The sequence below is a fragment of the Cryphonectria parasitica genome (genome assembly GCF_011745365.1).
Source record: "Cryphonectria parasitica EP155 unplaced genomic scaffold M406scaffold_8, whole genome shotgun sequence".
In the NCBI taxonomy this organism is placed as follows: Eukaryota; Fungi; Ascomycota; class Sordariomycetes; order Diaporthales; family Cryphonectriaceae; genus Cryphonectria; species Cryphonectria parasitica.
Genome location: NW_024468916.1, coordinates 667274 through 687068, shown reverse-complemented (window position 1 = coordinate 687068; position 19795 = coordinate 667274). Strand labels below are relative to the sequence as shown.

Genomic DNA, 19795 nt, shown 5'->3' with positions numbered 1-19795 from the left:
CTATGATTAATAGTTGTCGTTCTAATGTTTTCATTGCCATAATTTGCCGCTTCCTTCCTTCCTCAGCCGTCCTCAGTCTTGACACATCCGACGTTTGCCGTGTATCATCTGGAGATACAGGCAGTTCGAACCTACTCCAACTACTGAGAATCGAGATGAAGGCGCGGAGCAATACTGCTAGCCCTCGACGGACATATGATCTTGTCTTGCATGAGTCTTGTATCAAAGTCCATGGCATAATGTCGAAACCAGGAGACCGAAAGTTCAATCACTCCCCAAAAGGTTGCTTGGCGATGATGCCTGCACCTAGCTATTCAGCGACACTTGTTTGTTTGCCAGGTTTGACAGTAGGACAACGAGGCAGAAGTAATAAAAAAAGTTGGCAGCTTGAGTAACACCAAAAGGAAAGGGTCTTGAGTGGTGATGCAGTATTACCTGAACGGATGGGATCAAGGTGTGACCAACGATTCTCGATGTGAAATCAGAGAAGTCCTTTGTACAATTTCTGTGTAGTACGCTGTACGAGGAGTAGAGTTAGGATAGACTCAGACTTGAAGCCTCACACCCTCTTCGACAACGTTAGCTGCCTAGTGGAACCTTGCTCGATATGTGATAATTTAGGGAGTGATATCAAGGACCCGATATGTTCCACAGTGTGGGTAATGCTCGGGATCTCATGCGATAGCGGCCTGGTGCGCGCGTCCTTGGTGCCGTCGGGAAATGGAGGATTTATTATGGGATTGGGGATTCGCAATCCTGAAAATTTGGATGGGAGTCAAACCATGCTGATGTTCAACACGAGCCGAGATATCATTTCATTGTATCTGCCTCGATCTTTGGTCGATATTGTGAGCCTCATTGTGGTTTTGGCTAAAACAACGGACTTCTTACCTGGAGATAAGGAATATAATTGATACATGAAGAAGAAAAAAAACGGAAAGAGAACTTACCGAGATGTTGTTGTCTGAATTGATTGCTTTCCCTCGAGATTCGTATCGAGTCTTGGGTAACAAACAGAACAACGGACTGACCAATGAATCAAGCAGGACTTCGTCTGAAGAGGCTCTCTGCGTCGGCGGGATCGCGGCAGGAGGTTGACATCCGAGACACCTGACACCTGAATGTGGGGGCCGGGGTGGTGGTACTACATACATAGCATGTGCTGACAGTACTGTAACGCTGAGAGATAATGGGTGTGGAGGGGTTACTGCATAGGAGCTGGTGTTGAACTTTCAGTGTACCATAGTGTGAATGGTGAGGGTTTCAGCGGGTCAAGTCCACCTATGATAGGGCCAATGGCCCCAAACTTTAGAGGAGCATGGGCCCCCACAGCGTTCCCTTTCCAGCAGGGTTACAGGCCCCAAGCGAGCAATTCCTGTGCCAGCTCGCTCCTCCGACGCCACACGTTCCCGCTTTCCACTCTTGGCGCGCCTTCGGGTCTTCCCCCGTTCGTTTCCTCCGTCCAGTTACCATACGCGGGTGTCCTCAGTCTCGAAAGCCTGCCCATCCAGGCCAAAGCCAGTCGCCAGCCGCCCCTCCGAAATACTCGGCCAGCCAGCCCTGTCCAGCCTGCAGGGGGGGGGGGGGGGTGGAAGGAGTTTGGCCCAGGCTCCCAGCATTCCCAGTCTCTCAGCGGAGTTTCCTCGTTCCCCAAGGGAGAAAGATCCCAAGACTTGGCGACGAGGACAACAACGACAATGAGATCTTTACCCAGCCATACCTTTCGGGCTCAGACGCAGACTCAGGGATAATGGAGCACCTTGAGACGCAGGTCAGCGACTTGAGATCCTTCCTGCCAGGGACTCTTGCTGCGGCGAGGTCAGGCCCGGGCCCAGGCTCGCTGTCGGGAGCCTCAGGCGCAGGAGGTTCAAATTCAGGTCCGGGTGCAGGTTCAGGTCCAGGCGCTGGCCCAGCGACAACATCACCCTCAGGCACAGGAGGAGGAGGTGTAGGAGATGGTCACGGCCACGCACACGCACACGCGAGCACATCCAACAGCTACTCGACTCCACGTCACCCCAGCAGCCAGCAGTCGCCCGGTTCCGCCCTCGGAGGTAATTCCGCACTCCCATCACCAACGACTGCTCACTTCGCTGCCACCAATATCTATTCTCACCCTGTCCATTCATCTGGCGGCGGCGCTGGAGGGGCTAACGCCTTTGCCGGTGCAGGCATGAAGCGTAAGCCTGACGCGTCCCCCGACGAAAGCTCACAGAAGCAGCAGAGAAGCAGGAGGAATAGGGTAAGAGCCTCTCTCCCTCACTCGCCTATCATTCCCACTCGCCGCCCTCCTCCTCGCCAAAATGTCGAGGAGGGGCCGAGAAATTGTGTCTAGTTAGAGGCTGACATGATTATCATCTCGATAATGTTTATAGTACATCTCGATAGCTTGGTATGTAGCCACCAAGACCTTTCCTGCCCCGCCTACAACGGTCTCGTCAGGGCCAGTGCACGCCAGCAGCGCCCCAGCAGAGGGCTAAACAACCGGTCGACCTGTTGTATTATTGCTTGCTCCTCCTTTTAAACTCTGGGCATAGGTGACTGGCCGATTGAGTCACTAACCTTTTGTTCCTCTCTTCCTACAGTAACGAATGCAAGCGTCGGAAGATCAAGTGCAATGGCGAGACGCCCTGCCAGAGGTGTGGCAACCTCAACCTGCAGTGTCTCTACGCCCCAAACTGCTGCTCCAACAGCTTCAAGGAATCGGACGAGTTCAAACACATGAATGACACCTTGAATCTCCTCCAAGAGCAGATGGATACCCTCCAGCGCAAGGTGAGCGAATTGCAACAAGAGACGCAGCGCCTGGCCCCCCTCCACGACCGAGTCCTGCCGTTGCCCACCGCCGGTACCAACGTCGGCCCTTCTCCTTCTACCTCCACCTCCTCCATGCATAAGGCAGACCTGCCGTCCTTTCGACCGCCGCTCCTCTTCCGTGGCCCGACCAGTGCGTCGTCCCACGTCAACGTCGCCAAGGCCACGCTGCAAAATATGGGATATAGTGGCGCCGAAGGTAGCGATGACAATGCCATCATCCTGGACGACAGCCCTGCGCAATCCCCTCTACCACCTACGTCACAGGATGTCACGAGGAGGCTCGTGGATCCTCTTTGGGATTACGACAAGGATGAAATGATACGGCTGTGCAGGCTCCACGAAGACGAAGTCGGCATCATGTACCCGGTCGTAAGCATCAACGACGTAATCGCCCACGCCCATATCATTGCAGATTGGATGGAGTCAACCAGGAAGCAAGGCGCGGGCCAGTTCGAAGGCTTCAACGATATCAAGACGCTGGAGCTCAAGATCATCATGTGCTGCGCCCTGGTGGTGGAGGAGAATGGCTATAGTGCCAAGGCCACCAGGCTGTGGTCCAGCATACAGCCCATCGCGGACAGGCTGCTCATGAGCGATCCTAGTGATGTTGCGAAGCTGCCCTTTCTCGCCCTGGTCGGGGGCTTCAGGTTTTTGGAGAATGAGGAGGTGCTTGCCTGGAGGGTTATGGGTCAGGTTGCTCGCCTATGCCTAGAGATGGGCCTGCACCGAAGAGACGGCATTGCAAAGATCGCAGGGGCCAAGGACCGCAGGAATGCCATCAATACGTTTTGGTCTGCATATGTGCTTGACCGTCGGTGGAGTTTCGGCACTGGGTTTCCCTTTGTCGTTCATGACGACAAGATTGACCCGCATCTGCCATGGCCTGTAAGTTGAGAATGGTTCCTGTTTTTCTCTCTCTTCCTTGTTCGTCAACTACATTGCGGTATGGAAGTGCTGACTTGCCACGTAGGAGGACTACCCTTACTTGACTTCTCTGATCGCCTTCGCGAAACTCAGCTCCAAAATTTGGCGGCTGGTGGATTATTTTGATGACGTCCTCATTCGGGACCTGAAGCGGGAGGACTTCCAGAAAATGGATGAAGAAATCCTGGAGTGGTACGAGACCGTGCCGGAACAAATAAAGATCCGCAGTCTGGGCAACCTCATACCGGTACCCGGTTCTGAAGCATACAATGTTGAGCGCCTCCAGATCTGGACTCGCTTGCGGCTGAATCAGGTAAATTCTGACCACACATCCTACCTCTCTGTTCCAACCACCTCCCCCCGCCCCCAAGACCACACTGTTCAAGTACTCATCTTTGCGACAGATTCGAATCTGGCTTTACACGCCGGTATTGCACACCGCGTCCAGCATCTCACAAAACAGAGATTTTGCGCAGCGCGTTGTTGACCTCGCCAAGGAGACCATCCAGTTTCTCACCATGCTGAACAATAATAGCATCGTATACAACCGTATACAGGTCTTTTACCATCATTTCTTGACCTCCTCGATTGCCGTCCTCTTTCTCGCATCAACACATGCACCCGTTGCCTTCAGCTCCCAGTGTCGGCAGGAGTTCCACATGGCTCTTGAGCTCGTCAAAGACCTGTCGTCCAAGAGCTGGGTCAGCCAGCGGCTGTGGCGAACAGTAAAGAGCCTCAAGGCTTATGCGCCTCGCCTCGGCTTGCAGCAGGATGAGGATCCGAAAAGGCCAGAGAATGGGTCGTCCATGATGAGCGGCATGGCATACGGTGGTCACAATCAGATCGGCATATCGAGCACATCTCATCGAAGCTCCGTGAGCAGTGCCGGTCCTCAGTCAACATCAAGTCCAGGGTTGACGCCAAACTACGGGCAGCAGCAGTCTGCAAGCAGAATGGGAAGTCTGACGCCTCACAATGGAAGGAACCCGCTGCGGTCAGCAGGTGGACAGATGCAGAACCCGGGTCATCCAGTGTCCCAACCGGAAGACCCAGACAACGGCCTGCGGCTGCAGACGGAGATGTCAAGAATATTTGAAGGCTTCGCGAACAGCACTGCCCACAACGGCCAATTAGCTGAGGCTGATGATTTCTTGAGTAGTCACATGGGAGTCTTTTCTGCCAATGGAGGTCCTCTTGGAATGGCCGGGGACAACGACGGCGTTTATCAGCACATGAAAGAAATGTTCTGAGGGGAGAGGGAAAAGGAGATAAAACTAACGTCTGCATCATCTATCGAGGACCAACGGATACTGTGTGCATACTGCTTGCAGTAGGTTCCAATATAAATGAGACCAGCTCGCAATTTTTCGCTCATGTGCCGATCAACAGCACTGCGGGCGAGTATCGTCCTATTCAATTCTACGAGGCTTGTCTGTATACTGAGGCTGGCCGTGTCTAGTGCATTTTCACAGTCATGTTATCTAGTGAAATGAGATCACCTGGCTCCCATCCGTTCTCGACAGCACGATGGAAAGCATCGCGGAAATACAGCAGAACATACGGCTCGATCTTCAAGTCCTTCATACACTTATCACCACCAGCCTTGGATGTCCTGGTGTCAGTCCTTACCACGTCTCCTGTGCCAGACAGGGAAGAAGATGCAGACTCATACTCGCTCACTGCGCCAATATGTCTTCCCGTATACCTTCTCTCACTCTTCCCGCGCCCTCGCCCCGCAGCAGGAATCTCTGTCCCGTGCCTGACCTTATCGCCCTTTTCTCTTCTCGTCGCGACATCTCTCCCCGCCCGCGCAAAGGCCTCCTCCACACTCTTAACCAGCGAGGACACCCCGCCCTCGGCAGACTTGGTTGCGTAACCCACCCCAGGCCCGGTGACAGCCGAAGTCTCCCAGCCATGCAATGTCCCGTCGGCGTCAAAGCAGCCCCAGTACGCAAAATCCGTCTCGAGATCCCAACGCGCATTCACAGGCCGATCCACAACGGCAATAGACGTCACCAGCAGCCTCTGCAGCTTCGGAAACTCTCTGGCCAGGACGCCGCACAGCGACGCGAGCTCTGCACCAGACGCCGAGGAGGCGAAGGCGCCCGCCGCAACCGCGAGAAGCGGGACCTTGGCCCGGTCCCTGGGCAGGATGAACGGGACCAGGTCGGGCGGCGCACCCAGGCGCCTATGCGTGGCTGTGCGGGCCGCGGCGTGGGCGGCGAGGTAGGAGGCGTCGAGGAAGAGGATGTCCCGGTACGGGCGGAACCCTAGAAGGGGCTGGCCGTCGGGCGCGGCAAAGCGGAAGAAGTGGGCCATGGCGCGGCGGTCGGCGTCTTCGATGGGGCGCGTCCAGCGGATGTTGATGCGGGGCTGGGAGACGCGCTGGTGGAGGTGCGTGTCCTCCCATGAGGAGAGGGAGGAGGAAGATGGGGTTGTTGAGGGGTATTTGAGGTGGTGAGTTCGTGCAGGGTAGTCGAGGTAGTGGGGGAAACCGGGCGTCTGGATGATGGCGGCGTAGTCCTCAGTAGGGAGATCGATGGGGAGTCGTGGCAGGGGTCGCATGCGGACCCGGAGGTGTTCTGCCTTTCGTCGGGTGTGGTGATGGTGGTGGTGATGATGACGATGGTCTGTCACGGCTTGTGTGCCCTTTTGGTGACTGGAGATGCGATCTGTTGGCTCGGCAGAAGTCCTAGAGGTCTTGGAGGTAGTCTTCCGGTTGTTGACGGCCGACTCACCACCACGAGTTTGATTCTTGTGGCCTGTGCTGGCAGTACCAGGAGACGCTTGGCTTTCTCCCTTCAAGTCTGCAAGTAGATCGTCAATGGGCTCAAAGGCATTGATGGCTCCAGAGAGTACGGCCTTCTTTTTGTCATGTCTCTTACCTCGAGGCATCTTGACCTACCTGAAGTTTTGATACTCGCAAAAAAAAGCGTCCTACTAAATCCGGCCCAGTGATAATCCCAAAGAGCAAGAAGTATTTTGTATTCGTCTTTGGTGTCTCGAGTCCCGAAGTCTAGCGGTGATTGAATTAACTATATAGGTTCATACCTGAACAATGGGATTATTCTTATGGTGCTAGGGGCTCTAAAGGCTTGGTCGTTATGTGGGGATATTGGCCTTCGTGCTCAGGACAAAGAAGTCTTTTGTGATGAACAAGAATGGACTCGACCTCAATGCAAGTCTCTAAGTGTCTAGTATCAAAGTCCTACATAATTAAAAACGAATACAACCCTGTGCTGTGAGATTGTAATTATAGTTTCTCAGTGTTGAAGATTCAGAATGGGTAGGCTTCTCGAGGCATGAAGCAGACAGATGTGAGAATGATGATGGGTCTTGAGTGTCCAGACTGCACACTCCTTGATAGAATCAAGTTTAGTATCATACGAGTCGGAAATTCTAACGTCGTTGAGGAAATAGAGGTAAGCGAGGTCATGTTATGTCAGGACATGTCAAGGGACTTAATTATCTCGGTCCAGGTCGCAAGCTCACAGGTCTCTATATTGGAGCTTGAGGTCCAGGAGACGGGATCATGCGCAAGAAAGTCTGCTTTAACCTTCAACATGTAAAATAATTCTTGACTTACCAGGCAAGCCATAAGTAAGCCTGGCCCTGAACGAGAATGGGCCTTGCCAGGTTGGATTCAACATCTACCTAGGTACTTACTTACTCGACGACCATTCCCCCGCAGTATCCACAACTTGGAGAGAATGGCAATGGCTTGTTGATTATCTATATCGGAATCTCGGACTTTAGAAAAGCCCCGTCTGCCCAAGTTATATAGCCATGAACCCAGGCTCAACCGGTGTCCAGGTTGGTGCTATATAGTTGAGCCGTCCGCACCTCGCCAGTCCATTCTATGTGAATTTATGGTTCTGCACCTAATGGACAAGATGATTTGTCTATGGGAGACCTTGAGCCAGGACCTCCTCATGATGATGAGGAAACCCTCAATACGTTTCCATCCTTTTTGAGAGACGATGCTGAGGTCTGGCTGTGACCATGGCTCAGGTCGTCTACCAAAACACACCCCTCCCCCTTTTCTTCTTCTTTTTTTTTTTTGCTTGACAATGCCTCCAAGCCGCCACGACCACCTCACGATCGATCCTCCTCCCTCTCCTGGTCTCCCTCCACTTCAGGAACATCAACTCTTGTGTGGCAGTGAGGGATCAACGGCCTCTCGGCAGTTCACAAGCTAAACACGGAACCGGGATCCATCAGTTCAGGAGACTGGACGACCTCGGACGGCCTGACTAGCCTACAACAAGACAGGGCCGCGTATCGGATCGTGCTCGACCCTTTTTTTTTTGGAGCGAGCGATCTTCCCGCTCCAGAAAAGGAAGAACAAAAGTCTGACCCCTGTCGTTGTCTCGAGTCGTCCGTGTCGCCTTGTCAAGGGGCAAAACTAGCAGCATTAGCTACGATTGAAGTGGATCCGGACAACGTTTCTCTTTCGGACCCTCCCAGGAGGACCCTGAAGAGGACCCTGAGTCCCTGCGGGTGTGCGTGCTGTCTGTGTAACCCCTGATCAACAAAAAGGAAGGAAAAAAAGAGGGGAATGGGGCGAAAAGAGGAAGAGAGAAAGAGGGGGGAAAGATGCTGGGGTTTAATACCTGGCACAGAAAGAGAGAGAGAGAGAGAGAGAGAGAGAGAGAGAGAGAGAGAGAGAGAGAGAGAGAGAGAGAGAGAGTGCTCTTTTTCTTGAGCGAGCCAACGTGCGCTTACTTCATTCCCAAGGCCAACCAATCAGCAACAACGGCTAGGAAATTTTCACAAGATGGCATAATCTTGACTCGATGATCCCTTGACCTAGCCCCAAGAGGAGAGTGTCAACCCTTCTGGAGTCAACAAGAAAAAAAAGGCCTGGCATCTCGGGCTAGCTTTTGTGAAACTACCACCATGCCTGTACCAGCACCACAAGATGGAGGCCCGGCCCAGTCAGTCCCCCACGATATCAAATACCTCTGGTCCAAGGTGATTGGATGCGGTGGCAACCGGCGTCCCCTTTTGACCGCCAAGGAATGGATTCCATTTCCCCTCCCCAAGGTCCCAGTCAGCGCTGCGTCCTCCTCTTGGTCTCGGTCTCAGTCTCAGGGGCTCGCTCGGTCGCTCGCTTGGGGCCCCACGGGTGCAAAGAACGGTTGAGGTCCAAAGCCAGCTGTCCCGAATTGCGAAACCCACCCTGCAAGGATGGCTCTTGTTGATATCGTCTGGGGGGCCGGGGGGGGGGGGGGGCGGTCTGCCCAGGGAAAATTGTTGAGATATCTTTGGTCGTGTGTCGTGCCGTGTTGTGTCGTGTCGTCTCTCGCTTTGTGTCGTGTCCTCTCTGTGTTATTTTTCCCCTTTTCACATGTGAATTGGCCACGATTGGGAAAAATCTTAAATCTCTTTTTGTTTTTCCCCCTACCCTGCCCTTCCTTTATCTTAGCCCCCGCCCCCCTTCTTCCCCTTCCTTCCTTCCTCTCCTACCAACCTCGACACGATATCACCTTTCAGTATTGTCCTTCGATATTGTAAAGGTTCTTGTGCGTGAAATCATGGCCACCGTCACGTCGACGATACAGACCAGGAGCAGGGTGGCCAAGCAGCAGGTAAATTTAAACCCGTGATGACGACAAAGAGAGGAGAAGAGAAAAGAAAAGAAGAAAGAGAAAGAGAAAAAAAAACCCCCAGACCTTCAGACATGCATACACATAGGGATAGACTGCTGACCATGTTTCTCACACCCTCGTAAAGGCCGATCCTGCTCCTACTATTCAGCTTGAGGCAAAGGACCAGGACTTTCCCGATGTGAAGACCATCAAGTCCTGGATTCCAGCACACTGCTTCCAGCCGTCTGTGGTCACCTCCATGAGCTATGTCGTCCGCGACTACGTCTTGGCTTTTGGCCTGGGATGGGCGGCCCTGACCTACATCCCTCAGATCCAGGACTCCCTGCTGCGCACTGCAGCCTGGATCGTGTATGGCTACGTACAGGGCCTCATCTGCGTGGGCATCTGGATTCTGGGCCACGAGTGCGGCCACGGCGCCTTCTCTACGCACAGGAAGTTCAACGACGTGATGGGCTGGATCCTCCACTCGTCGCTCCTTGTGCCCTACTTTAGCTGGAAGTTCAGCCACCACCGCCACCACAACTACACCGGCCACATGGAGAAGGACATGGCCTTTGTCCCCAGGACCGTCGAGGACCGCGGCAAGAAGCGCCTGGCCAACTTCTACATGGACCCCGAGATGTTCGAGGACACCCCCATCGTCCAGGCCACCAAGCTCTTCTTCCACCAGCTGGTCGGCTGGCAAACCTACCTCCTGATCAACGCCTCCGCCGGCAAGGGTAGCCTCCAGCGCGACAACAAGAGCTGGTTCCGCGTGAGCCACTTCGAGCCCACCTCGGCCGTCTTCCGCCCCAACGAGGCCCTCTTCATCGCCCTCTCCGACCTGGGTCTGGCTCTCACCGCTTCCGCTCTCTACGTCGGGTCTACCTACGTCGGCTGGCAGACTGTCTTCCTGCTCTACATTGTTCCCTACATGTGGGTTCACCACTGGCTGGGTAAGTGAATGCTCCACACACTCTCTATGTAGAAGGAGAGAGAGAGAGAGAGAGAGACCGAGAGAGATTGATGAAACTAACCCTTCGCTATTCAATAGTCGCCATCACCTACCTCCACCACAACCATCCTGAGGTGCACCACTACGAGCCCGAGGCCTGGACCTACGTCAAGGGCGCCCTCGCCACTGTCGACCGTGACTTTGGCTGGGTCGGACGCGTTCTGTTCCACAACATCATTGACGATCACGTTGTGCACCATCTCTTCCCGTAAGTCTTTGCTATTTTTGAAGAATTGGATAAGAGGACGCAAGCTGACGAGACACAACACAGCCGCATCCCCTTCTACAAGGCCAAGGAGGCCACCGAGGCCATCCGCCCCAAGCTGGGCAAGCTGTACCATCGTGACGACCGCTCGTTCCTGGGCCAGCTGTGGTCTGTCTTCACGACGTGCCGGTACGTCGAGAAGGACCCTGACGTCCCAGGTGCCATGCGCTGGGCCAACAACGCCAAGAGCGAGTAAATGGATTGCTCGAATCTTGTGTGCGTGTATGTGTGTGTATGTGTATGTCTCTGAGAGACAGGACTGTAAAATCTTCTGGGAATAGACTACACGGATGATAGACAAACCGGGGTAACGTTACGAAAACATTGTCGGATGTACAGCAGCAGGGCTGGTATTCAAGACGCTCTCATGACGACGATAGACAAAAAAGGAAAGACAGGATAGACTACAGCTAGGACAAGATAGACTCTAGAGTTGGACCTCGTAGGTCATACTCATAGACAATAGACAATAGACGATCCGACAGAGATGACAGACGGTTTAGTCAAGAAGGGTTCCTGGCTTGCCAGAGTATGTAAAGAGGTAATTCAGTCGTGATTTGGTGTGATTAATCTCATTGTTTTGTAATTACTTCATTGGGCAGTGATGGCCACTTCCTCCTGGCTAGTTCCTAGCAGTGTTGACAACGCAAAGACCTAAGCCACAGTGACAGCCTCAGTAGCCACTGATGACGGCAATGTTCCAGCCTCTTCAAGTTACAGCAAGAATCAACCTCCTGCAAGTTACGCAGGCAACCAGGCAGCGCAGCACCTGAGCCCAGTCCCCCAAGTCCAATCATCACATCAAGGCCCCCTCGACCCCTCCCCAACAAAATTCCAGTCTTGGTTGTATGTACAAAACCATCACTACTGAGCCCTGCACTGCTGGCGAGACTTGTGCGGTATCTTGGGAGCCGAACGCGCTTTTTTGAAAGGGGGAGGCCTTGCATCCTCATCGTCCTCCAGGTCACCGTCACTGTCCTCTTTGTATGTCTTGTCGTGTGTCTTGCGCTTGATGCCGGTGGGGTTTCGCAGGCCACACTCGGCGATGAAGGCAGCCCAGTCGCCGTCTTTCATCACACGACCGAATTTGTTCTCGACGGAGCTTACACCTCGTCCCATGCGGTGCTGTTTATTTTTGTAAAAAGTCAGTACTTTTTCTTGCTTCCCTTCTTCAAGGACCCTGATTCAAAGGAGCAGATCTTGGTGATTAAAAGGAGGAGGGGGGCTTTGGGTTGGGTTGGGGGGGGGGGGGGGGGAAGGCGGATTGGGTCACGTACTGCAACCTCCTTGTGTGTAAGGCCCGAGGCCTTCAGCTGGACCATCTGCTTGATGTCGTCCTCAGTCCATGCCAGGCTGCCCTCTCTGACAGGGGGGGCAGGAACAGCAGGTCGTCGAAAGACTGCTGCAGCAGCATCCTTCTGAGGAGCTGTATCATCTGGCGAGGCCGACAGGTCCACAACATGGGCATGCTGGGGAGCACTGGGCTCTGCCGTGTCAGCGCACTCTTCCTCCTCCTGGCTGTCTTGTTGGGCTGCATGAGTAGCAGCAGCAGCAGCAGCAGCAGTCAGTCGTTCAATTTTGCCGTCAAGCATGAGCTCAGGCTTGAAGTAGATGCTGAGAATGCTCTGTACACAGTGGTACAGCCATCGTGGGTTGAATTTCTTGCTGCTCAGGTACCCTGACATCAGTCATCTGCCTTATTACAGTGCTAACCAAGCTTATTGTTTTCCTTTGGCTGACTTACTCTGGATTGTGCTCATTGAATCTGTGGGCGAACTCAACAGCTGCATCACAGGCGATCTCTAAGTGCGCAATGTTGATGTCTTGGGCTTCGTCGCGAAGGTGGAATGTGTCGTTGACAGCTTTAGTCACTATCTCTCGGTAGTAATTGCTCTTGGCCCTACAATGCATTTTGTTAGTATCAAATAGTAATAGACAACATTGTAGTGCGAAAGCGAGTCTTGGTTTACATGGTGGTATCGTCTAGGTGATAGTAGGCGGCAGCTGTGATTGCTTTGAAGGCGAGGGCAGCAAGGTCCCTGCAGGATGTTAGCTGACTGGACAAATGTGTGGCTGATGGGACCAACATACTCAGCATCCATTACTTTACCTGGAGCCATTGTGTGTGTGTGTGTGTGTGTGTTGGGACTTGTTTACTCAGCTGTATCGAGGTTGCTGTGTTGCTCAGAAAGCAGTGCTGAGATGGTATGAAGATGGTGTAGGACAGACACGGGACGTCTGTTTGGGGTGGGTCGATAGTTGGGTGCAGCCACAGATTGTCAAAAGGTGCAGCACAGTAGTCAAAAAAGAAAAAGAAAGTCTGGATGCAGTCAAAACGCGTACTGAATGGGTGTGGGGGGGTAAAGAGGGGCACCAACAAGTTGGCTGAGGAACAGCAAGTAAACATGACAGATGCTTGATAGGAGAGAATTAGGCATAATATTGATGATTGAACTTCTCACCTGGCCCTCACCTTCACTATCAGCTGTACGTGTGCTTTCAATCACCAGGCAATGATTGTTTCTAGGGTTTCAGTGTTCTATCGTAAATCATCTTTCATCATAGTGCTTGAAGTCCTCAATGCTGACTGATGAGGCTCTGATGTTGTTGCAGTCTCAACTATATGGACTATTGTTTATGTCTAACAAATCATTGCCATACTTCATGCCTACATATGATATTGTCCCTATAAAGGTGATTATACAGCGACATGTTGCAAGTCATGTGGTCTGGAACGGACTGGAGATGATTGTATAATGCCCCAAGACAAAGAGTGCATTGCAGATGAATCAGGTAACACTTGCCCAGTATTTCGTCCCAATGAAGTCATTGAGATGCCAAGTCAGGAGTCTTAGTTCCGCCTCTTCCAAGCCCAAGACATGTGTTCCAGTAAACGGCCATCCTTGAACTCCCATCGAAGCTCCATAATTGGCTGTCTCAGCCTTGAATACCTGTGATCTGTATGGCTATGAAGTTGATCCATTAGGCATCTGCGATAACCCAGATCATAGGCTGATACCAACATTCATTGCTGTTGACTGATTGTTGTAAAGAGAGCCCAGCTGGCATTGTTTTGCAGTGTTTCAGATTGAATATAACTGTATTATTGAGTTATCTTAGACGAGTCCTTGCTCAGCTTTGATACTAATTTTACTCCACTTCACTAGTTGTTCGTCCTGCTTGATATATGTCTGTGAGAAGAAGTGCATATCAGACCAGTCCAGTACCTCAGTGCTAGCTGGGCAGAATACGACCTCAAGAAGTGTGTCTTGACCAGTTTGAAAAGCTTCTTGACTGGGTCTGAGAGGCTCTTGACACAGGCATCTTGACACAAGCATACAATAAATATACTTCAAAGAAAGCATCACCAGTCAGTTAGTCTGGGCAGAAACGGTCATGTCTTGAACTATAATATACTATTTACAGCTATGCACTATTCAATGCTCAAGAACAACTTTATTTACGTCCCTTGAACTACAGTATTGACAGTTACTCGGTGCGAGCCAGACTCCAGCCCTCCACCTTACCAGTGAAGGAGCCATTGCCCACCCCGAGGCTCGCCAGGATGCTCTTGAACTGCGGTGTTCCCCACCCGGAGACTGCATCCCAGCCCACCTCCGCAGGGAAACCAAGGCCATCCCCAAGACCCTCGCAACCAACAGCACTTCCGATCGTGACATCAGTAAAGGCCTTGTAACCCGTCTTGTACAGCCACGGGTTCAGGAAGCCGATGGTGCTCTTGCCAGCCGCAAGCAGGGCGTCGTTGACAAGGGCAAAGATGGCAGCAGCGGTCGGGGTCGCAGCAGAGGTGCCGCCGACGGGGAAGGTATAGCCGTCCCAGACGATGATGTCGAACAGGCCCTGGGCGGCGATGTCCGGGTAGGCACGGCCAGACTGGTTGTAGTACTGGGCGTATTGACCGTCGAGGGACGCAATGTACTGCTCGACAACGGCGTCCTGGTACGACGGGCGGGCAAAGTAGTTGGAGAAGCCGCCGCCGCTGGCATAGTCCTCGTCGGGCACGTAGGCGACGATCTCGGGGGTGAAGTTGCCGGTGGCGCCGACGGAGGTGATGTAAGGGCACGTGGAGGGGAACTCGGGCAGGAAGATGCTCGTGTTCTTGCCGTCGTTGCTGTAGCAGGCACCGCTGGGGCCGACGCCGCCGTCGCCAGAGGCGTAGAACAGGCTGACGCCGCGGGCGCCCAGCTGGGCCATGTCGTTGCAGACACGGGTGGCGTAGGACAGGGGAACCGTCTGCTCGTCGTCGTCGTACGAGGTGCTGATGACCTTGGCGATGTCGTCGTCGGACTCGGCCAGGACGCTCTCCAGCCAGACGAGGTAGGGCTCGTTGCTGTCGGTGGTGGTCTCGTCATCGGGGTCGAAAGGCGGGCTTCCTCCGGTTGTGTAAGCGATGAGGGGCGTTGGCCAGCCCACGCTGATCAAGTTCTGCACGTCCAGGTTGCCCTCGATGCCTGTCTCGTCCTCGAAGGCCTCCTCGGTGTAGATCTGGGTGGTGGTTCCGTTGGCGATGGAGTCGAACGTGAACGTCCATGCCTCATCGGCTGCCTCGGGCCTGTACGTCTTGAGGAAGTTATACGTGTCGTTGCGGTTGTTGGTCTCGTTCAGGAAATCGCAGAGACCCATGCTGTTCTTGTCGGCGGCCTGGACCTGGTAGTCGATGGTTCCGTACAGGGTGCGGATACAGGTGGGCGTGACGGCGTCCGACACACACACATCCGACACGTTGGCGTCGGTGTAGTACTCCATGGCGGGCTGCTCCAGGAAAGGCTTGCTGGTGACCTTGACACCCACAGCCTTGGGCTTGGCGCGGAACCACGAGTTGGTGGGCTGGATGGTGTCGATGTGGTCGTGCAGGTGGGCAGGGAGCGACCACTTGGGCGTGCGCACCAGCTCGGTGCCGTCTTCGTGTCGGTACACGGCATACTTGGTGTCGAGCATCTGCTCAACCTGCTCGACGGGGACGGCCACCGTGATCCAGTCTTTGGCTGGGCTGTATCGGAGGCCATCCGTGGCGATGCCATTGTCGGCCAGCCACTCGTGCACAAGATCAAACGTCTCGTCTGCCGGCTCCAGGAGGGATGCCACCTCGTGGGACTTGAGGTGCTTGCCCCAGCGCGAGTGGTCAGGGTCCGAAACCTCATCTGTCGAATTGTTAGTTGTTGGGGTGATTCCTTGGGCAGTACTCATAATAACTGGCTGAGCAGCTCATGACTTACACAGGTGACGCTCGAGCTCGGAAAAGCTACCCTGCTTGAGGCCAATACGAAGAGAGATGGTGTGGTCGGCCTCTGGGTAGCCCACTTGCGTCCATTTTCGCGGGACGTAGTGAGTGTCCTTGACTGCGAAGCCAGACCGCTGCTTGACCGGCTTCGCAAGAGCAGAGCCCGCCAGGAGGCTGAACGCCAGGAGGAGTCCGGTGCCCTTCATGACTTTTGACGAGAAACAAAGTATGAGGAGGACAATGCGGTAACAAGGGCAAGGAAGGGTAAAAGGAAGAAAGAACGAGTGTGGTTATGGGGAGTTCATAGACAGGCACCCAGGTGGCCTTTTATATCTTCATCCTCAAAAGTGAAGTGGATACTGTATACCTCCCTGCACATATCTCCATCTATCCTCTTTTTCCTCTCTCTCTCTCTCTCTCTCTCTCTCCCCCTCTCTTTTCCGTCTTTCTTCTTACTCTGTTGCGTCATTTCATACGGACAACCCCACCACCATCCTGAATTAGCGACCAGAGAGGAGCAGCACACGCGCATTAGGAACTCTAACTATCCTCGTGTCCATGCGTAGTTGCGAATACAGGGCAGACCAAAAGGATTATAGCTCATCATCCCGGAAGGTCGAGCCCGTACCCCTGCTGCACCGTCGATCTTGGTCCTGTAGGATTGCGGCAGGAGACAAGACGGGAAGAGGGCCGCGCGCAGTCAACGGTGCAAGATTGCGAGCCGACAACGCCGACAATATGGTATTGGGGCAACGGGGCTTGTCACAAATCTGGCAGGTCACCCGCCCAGCTTCCATGTTTCCACACACACACACACACACACACACTCACGACAGCAATCCATGGATGATGAAAGGGAAGGAGGAGGAGAAGGGATGCAAAGATGGAAAAAGTAAATTACCATGTAGTATCCATGCCTGTGCTCAGTGTTGCAGAGTGACTGGCTTTCGTCTCCCTCCTCCCTTGGCCCAGCTGTACAAGGAACAGGGTGTGATGGAGACAAAGTGATAAGCTTTTTGGTCCCCATGCATGTGTGGACGGATGGAGGCACACTAATGCTACCCCGCTACTTATTACGCCTCACCTTCCTACAGCCAGTCACTCAGCAAGTGGATACTTTTCATGTTGGAGGTGGTACGTGCAATAAAAGATATCTGAGTGTTCTGGTCAGATGCCGGTGACCGCCGGACGGACCAGGCGCCCAATGCGCCCACTTGGGTTCATGGCGAGTAAGATATGGCTACTCACTGTGATGATACGTCGTACAGTAGTACTATTTGTGATTCATTACGGGAACGATAATGCTGCAACGGCGTGGCTGAACTAGTGGTCACCACATACATAGATGGCCTGTTTGACGTATACATCAAAAGTAGTTCTTCCGTAGGCAGAAGCAAGACATTCTGAGCAGCATTGTTGTTGCGCCTACTTTGTATTCTTTTCTTTTCTTTTCTTCCTTAATAGCTGTGTACAAAATACTTCCATAGCACGTAGCTACCCAATGGAAGACCAGAGCCTTCACTGATAACCACAAGTACAAATTACAAAACGAATCCAAGTGTGTAGCGCCACAGAGTGGGAATCTTGGTCCCACCGTGTCAGCTGGTGGATACAAGGCTTAGTGCAGCATCTAGATGCCGTCTCATCCATTTCCCCCTTTTTTTCTTACTTATTGAAATGAATAACAATGCCATCAATCCGTTGTCCTGGTCAATAGCCCACCAATTGCTTGCCAGTGTTGCGCCAAGATGGTCGTGCTACGAGTATACTGCGTGCTTAATCCCATGAAGCACCTCACTGAGCAGCATCGTGGTGACATTTTCATAGTACCAACTCCATTCCATTTGTGGACCTGGTTTTTTCCTTTGGGGAAACACCACCCCAAAGTGCCCCCCCCCCCCTCGTCACTCCTCATCTTGTACGTTTCTTCATCTCAGCCTGCATGCATGCATGCATGAACTATTGGTTTTTCTGCAATCTAAACCTTGCATGTATGATGACGCGCTGCACATGTGAAGCAGCCATGCGATTGGACTTTGGTGCTGTTCCACATAAAGAGAGAGCATGGCAGCTGAGAGCAGCTGGCGAACATCTGTCATCGACGTCAGCTATGCTTTTTTTTTTTTTTTTTTGGTAGTTGTGATAGACTACCGAGAACCAGCAGGCCTGCACAGTAGTTATTGCCACTGATCTTCCTTTCCAAACGGCTGCCAGAGGTTTGGTAGGAGGAGGGAGGACAGGGAGACAAGAAGAGGGAAGAGATCATGAATTCAGCAAGCAAGTGTAGGATCGTGATCCTAGAATTCCTGGAAGCCAAGCCTGATAACCGCTAGACATCTTTCGTATCATGTCTTCGTTTCTCGCCAGTAAGCATCCCACTAGTCCTGCAAGTTGTGCAAACATTATGCAAGGTCGGTCTGTGTTATCGAGGCAGTTTGCTGTTTCCCTACCCTACCATACCCTACACTACACCAGGACAACGAATGGAGGATCAAATAGAAAGCAGCCAAGGAATAGCATCATGAGGTATTATTGGTTGATCGATTCTTTGACTAGAGTTCTCATTACCTAGGTGCAGTATCTCGTACAGTCATTCCTTGGTAATCCTCCGTCAATGGGCATCACATTTCCGCCAAACCCCCAACCCAAACAAGCCCAGGCCCTTGAGAAGTGATCTGATGAGACATCTCCCAGCTTTCCAAAGCCAATTAGGCTTCCAGGGAAATCTACATCACTTTGGCCAGAAGGGCCTCACAGCGCCAGACGATGTAGCAGGCGACCAGGGCCAGGAGAATGCCGTGCAGGGTAATGAACCGGGGCTTGTCCAGCTCAGCCCGCAGAGCCTCGACAGTGAGCTCGCTGCCGGCCTTGGAGACGGTGCGCTGGCTGGCGGGGTCCATAGCGACGCGCTTGAAGCTGTCGCGCATGTCGAAGAGCTCCGTCTCCATCGTCTGCACCGTGGCGGCGATGGCCTGGATGCCTCGGTCGACGACATTCATGGTTCCGTCGGGCGTCGAGTACATGGAGGGGATCTGGGACATGTGATAGTCCTGGATCGTGTCGCGGAGACTGCCCAGGTAGACCCTCAGGATCTCGTGCTGGAAAATCGTCCGATTCATGTATGCCGTGAAGGTCTCCTGTGTTTTTGTTGTAATTACCGTCTGCGATTAGCACAAGGACACATACAAAGTCTACAAAAATATGGGATTGCTTACTCCGTCCAAGGTGTAGATGTCTTTCATGATGATATCACGGATCTCCTCATCGGGAACAATACGGCGTGGCTGAGCCTGCCTCGGACAAACAAAACACGTCAGAAATTGTCCGTCTGCTTCTGGAGGTGAAAATGGGAGGAGGCAGTCTTTCTTACCTCGCCCTGATCTTGAATCTCCTCCATATTGCTGAACCGGGTTTGGTATGGGGAATGTGGAAGTGGGAAAGAGAAGAGAGCCTCGAATGTGGAGGAGGAAGGGAAAGAGCTTTGAAGCTGGGCTCAAAGGGCTGGGCTGATCTCTATTAAACAAATAAAGGTAAAGGTGGATTAGTGCTGTGAATATCGTCAATAACAGGCAACACGTGTTCGCAGAATAATGTTACAACCTCTGGTTCAAGGGCTTGGTCATGAAGTCAGTTGCCGAAGCGACTATCCCACCAGATCAAAAAGCTGAATGGGATGACCAAAGGAGTTCAGGCGATGTTCTGAGAGCCCAAACAATGGGAATATAAGCCCAGTGTACCTTGGCAGACACTCAAACATTGTGAAGGGTAGAATGATGCCTTGGAATTGTAAGACTGGTGGATTATATCTCCAGCTGGCTGTGAAGATTTATAGCAATCAGTATCAGTATAGAGTTCAAACTTTCAAAGAGAACATAATCATATGTGTGTCTATGTCTAGATAGATGAACCAGGATTCCCTCAAGATACTGAAGGACTGCCAA

General features: G+C 52.8%; 6 protein-coding genes across 6 annotated transcripts; 2 read left to right on the top strand and 4 right to left on the bottom strand.

Moving 5' to 3' along the window:
* Positions 1 to 2173: 2173 nt before the first annotated feature.
* M406DRAFT_333424 (uncharacterized protein) lies at positions 2174 to 4991 on the top strand (the record flags this gene model as incomplete). The annotated part of the gene is made up of 5 exons (XM_040920844.1): positions 2174 to 2242; positions 2376 to 2392; positions 2586 to 3702; positions 3788 to 4054; positions 4146 to 4991. 5 exons carry the CDS (start codon positions 2174 to 2176, stop codon positions 4989 to 4991), a joined length of 2316 nt encoding a protein of 771 aa, XP_040772335.1.
* Positions 4992 to 6434: 1443 nt separating this feature from the next.
* M406DRAFT_357700 (uncharacterized protein) lies at positions 6435 to 6665 on the bottom strand (the record flags this gene model as incomplete). The annotated part of the gene is made up of 1 exon (XM_040923752.1): positions 6435 to 6665. A coding segment is annotated over exon 1 (201 nt), but the record flags the coding sequence as incomplete, so codon positions are not given.
* A 2613-nt stretch (positions 6666 to 9278) lies between these two features.
* Positions 9279 to 11117, top strand: M406DRAFT_347801 (uncharacterized protein; the record flags this gene model as incomplete). Its single annotated transcript, XM_040922333.1, has 4 exons — positions 9279 to 9332; positions 9502 to 10288; positions 10387 to 10555; positions 10619 to 11117. The coding sequence occupies 4 exons, from the start codon at positions 9279 to 9281 to the stop codon at positions 10806 to 10808; spliced, it is 1200 nt and encodes a 399-aa protein (XP_040772333.1). The 3' UTR covers positions 10809 to 11117.
* Positions 11118 to 11476: 359 nt separating this feature from the next.
* M406DRAFT_333421 (uncharacterized protein) lies at positions 11477 to 12732 on the bottom strand (the record flags this gene model as incomplete). Its single annotated transcript, XM_040920843.1, has 4 exons — positions 11477 to 11737; positions 11890 to 12277; positions 12357 to 12512; positions 12704 to 12732. The coding sequence occupies 4 exons, from the start codon at positions 12730 to 12732 to the stop codon at positions 11477 to 11479; spliced, it is 834 nt and encodes a 277-aa protein (XP_040772332.1).
* Positions 12733 to 13987: 1255 nt separating this feature from the next.
* M406DRAFT_342166 (tripeptidyl peptidase) lies at positions 13988 to 16060 on the bottom strand (the record flags this gene model as incomplete). Its single annotated transcript, XM_040921743.1, has 4 exons — positions 13988 to 14018; positions 14190 to 15385; positions 15419 to 15774; positions 15850 to 16060. The coding sequence occupies 4 exons, from the start codon at positions 16058 to 16060 to the stop codon at positions 13988 to 13990; spliced, it is 1794 nt and encodes a 597-aa protein (XP_040772331.1).
* A 2520-nt stretch (positions 16061 to 18580) lies between these two features.
* M406DRAFT_74312 (uncharacterized protein) lies at positions 18581 to 19251 on the bottom strand (the record flags this gene model as incomplete). Its single annotated transcript, XM_040925727.1, has 3 exons — positions 18581 to 18991; positions 19070 to 19144; positions 19225 to 19251. The coding sequence occupies 3 exons, from the start codon at positions 19249 to 19251 to the stop codon at positions 18581 to 18583; spliced, it is 513 nt and encodes a 170-aa protein (XP_040772330.1).
* Positions 19252 to 19795: the final 544 nt, after the last annotated feature.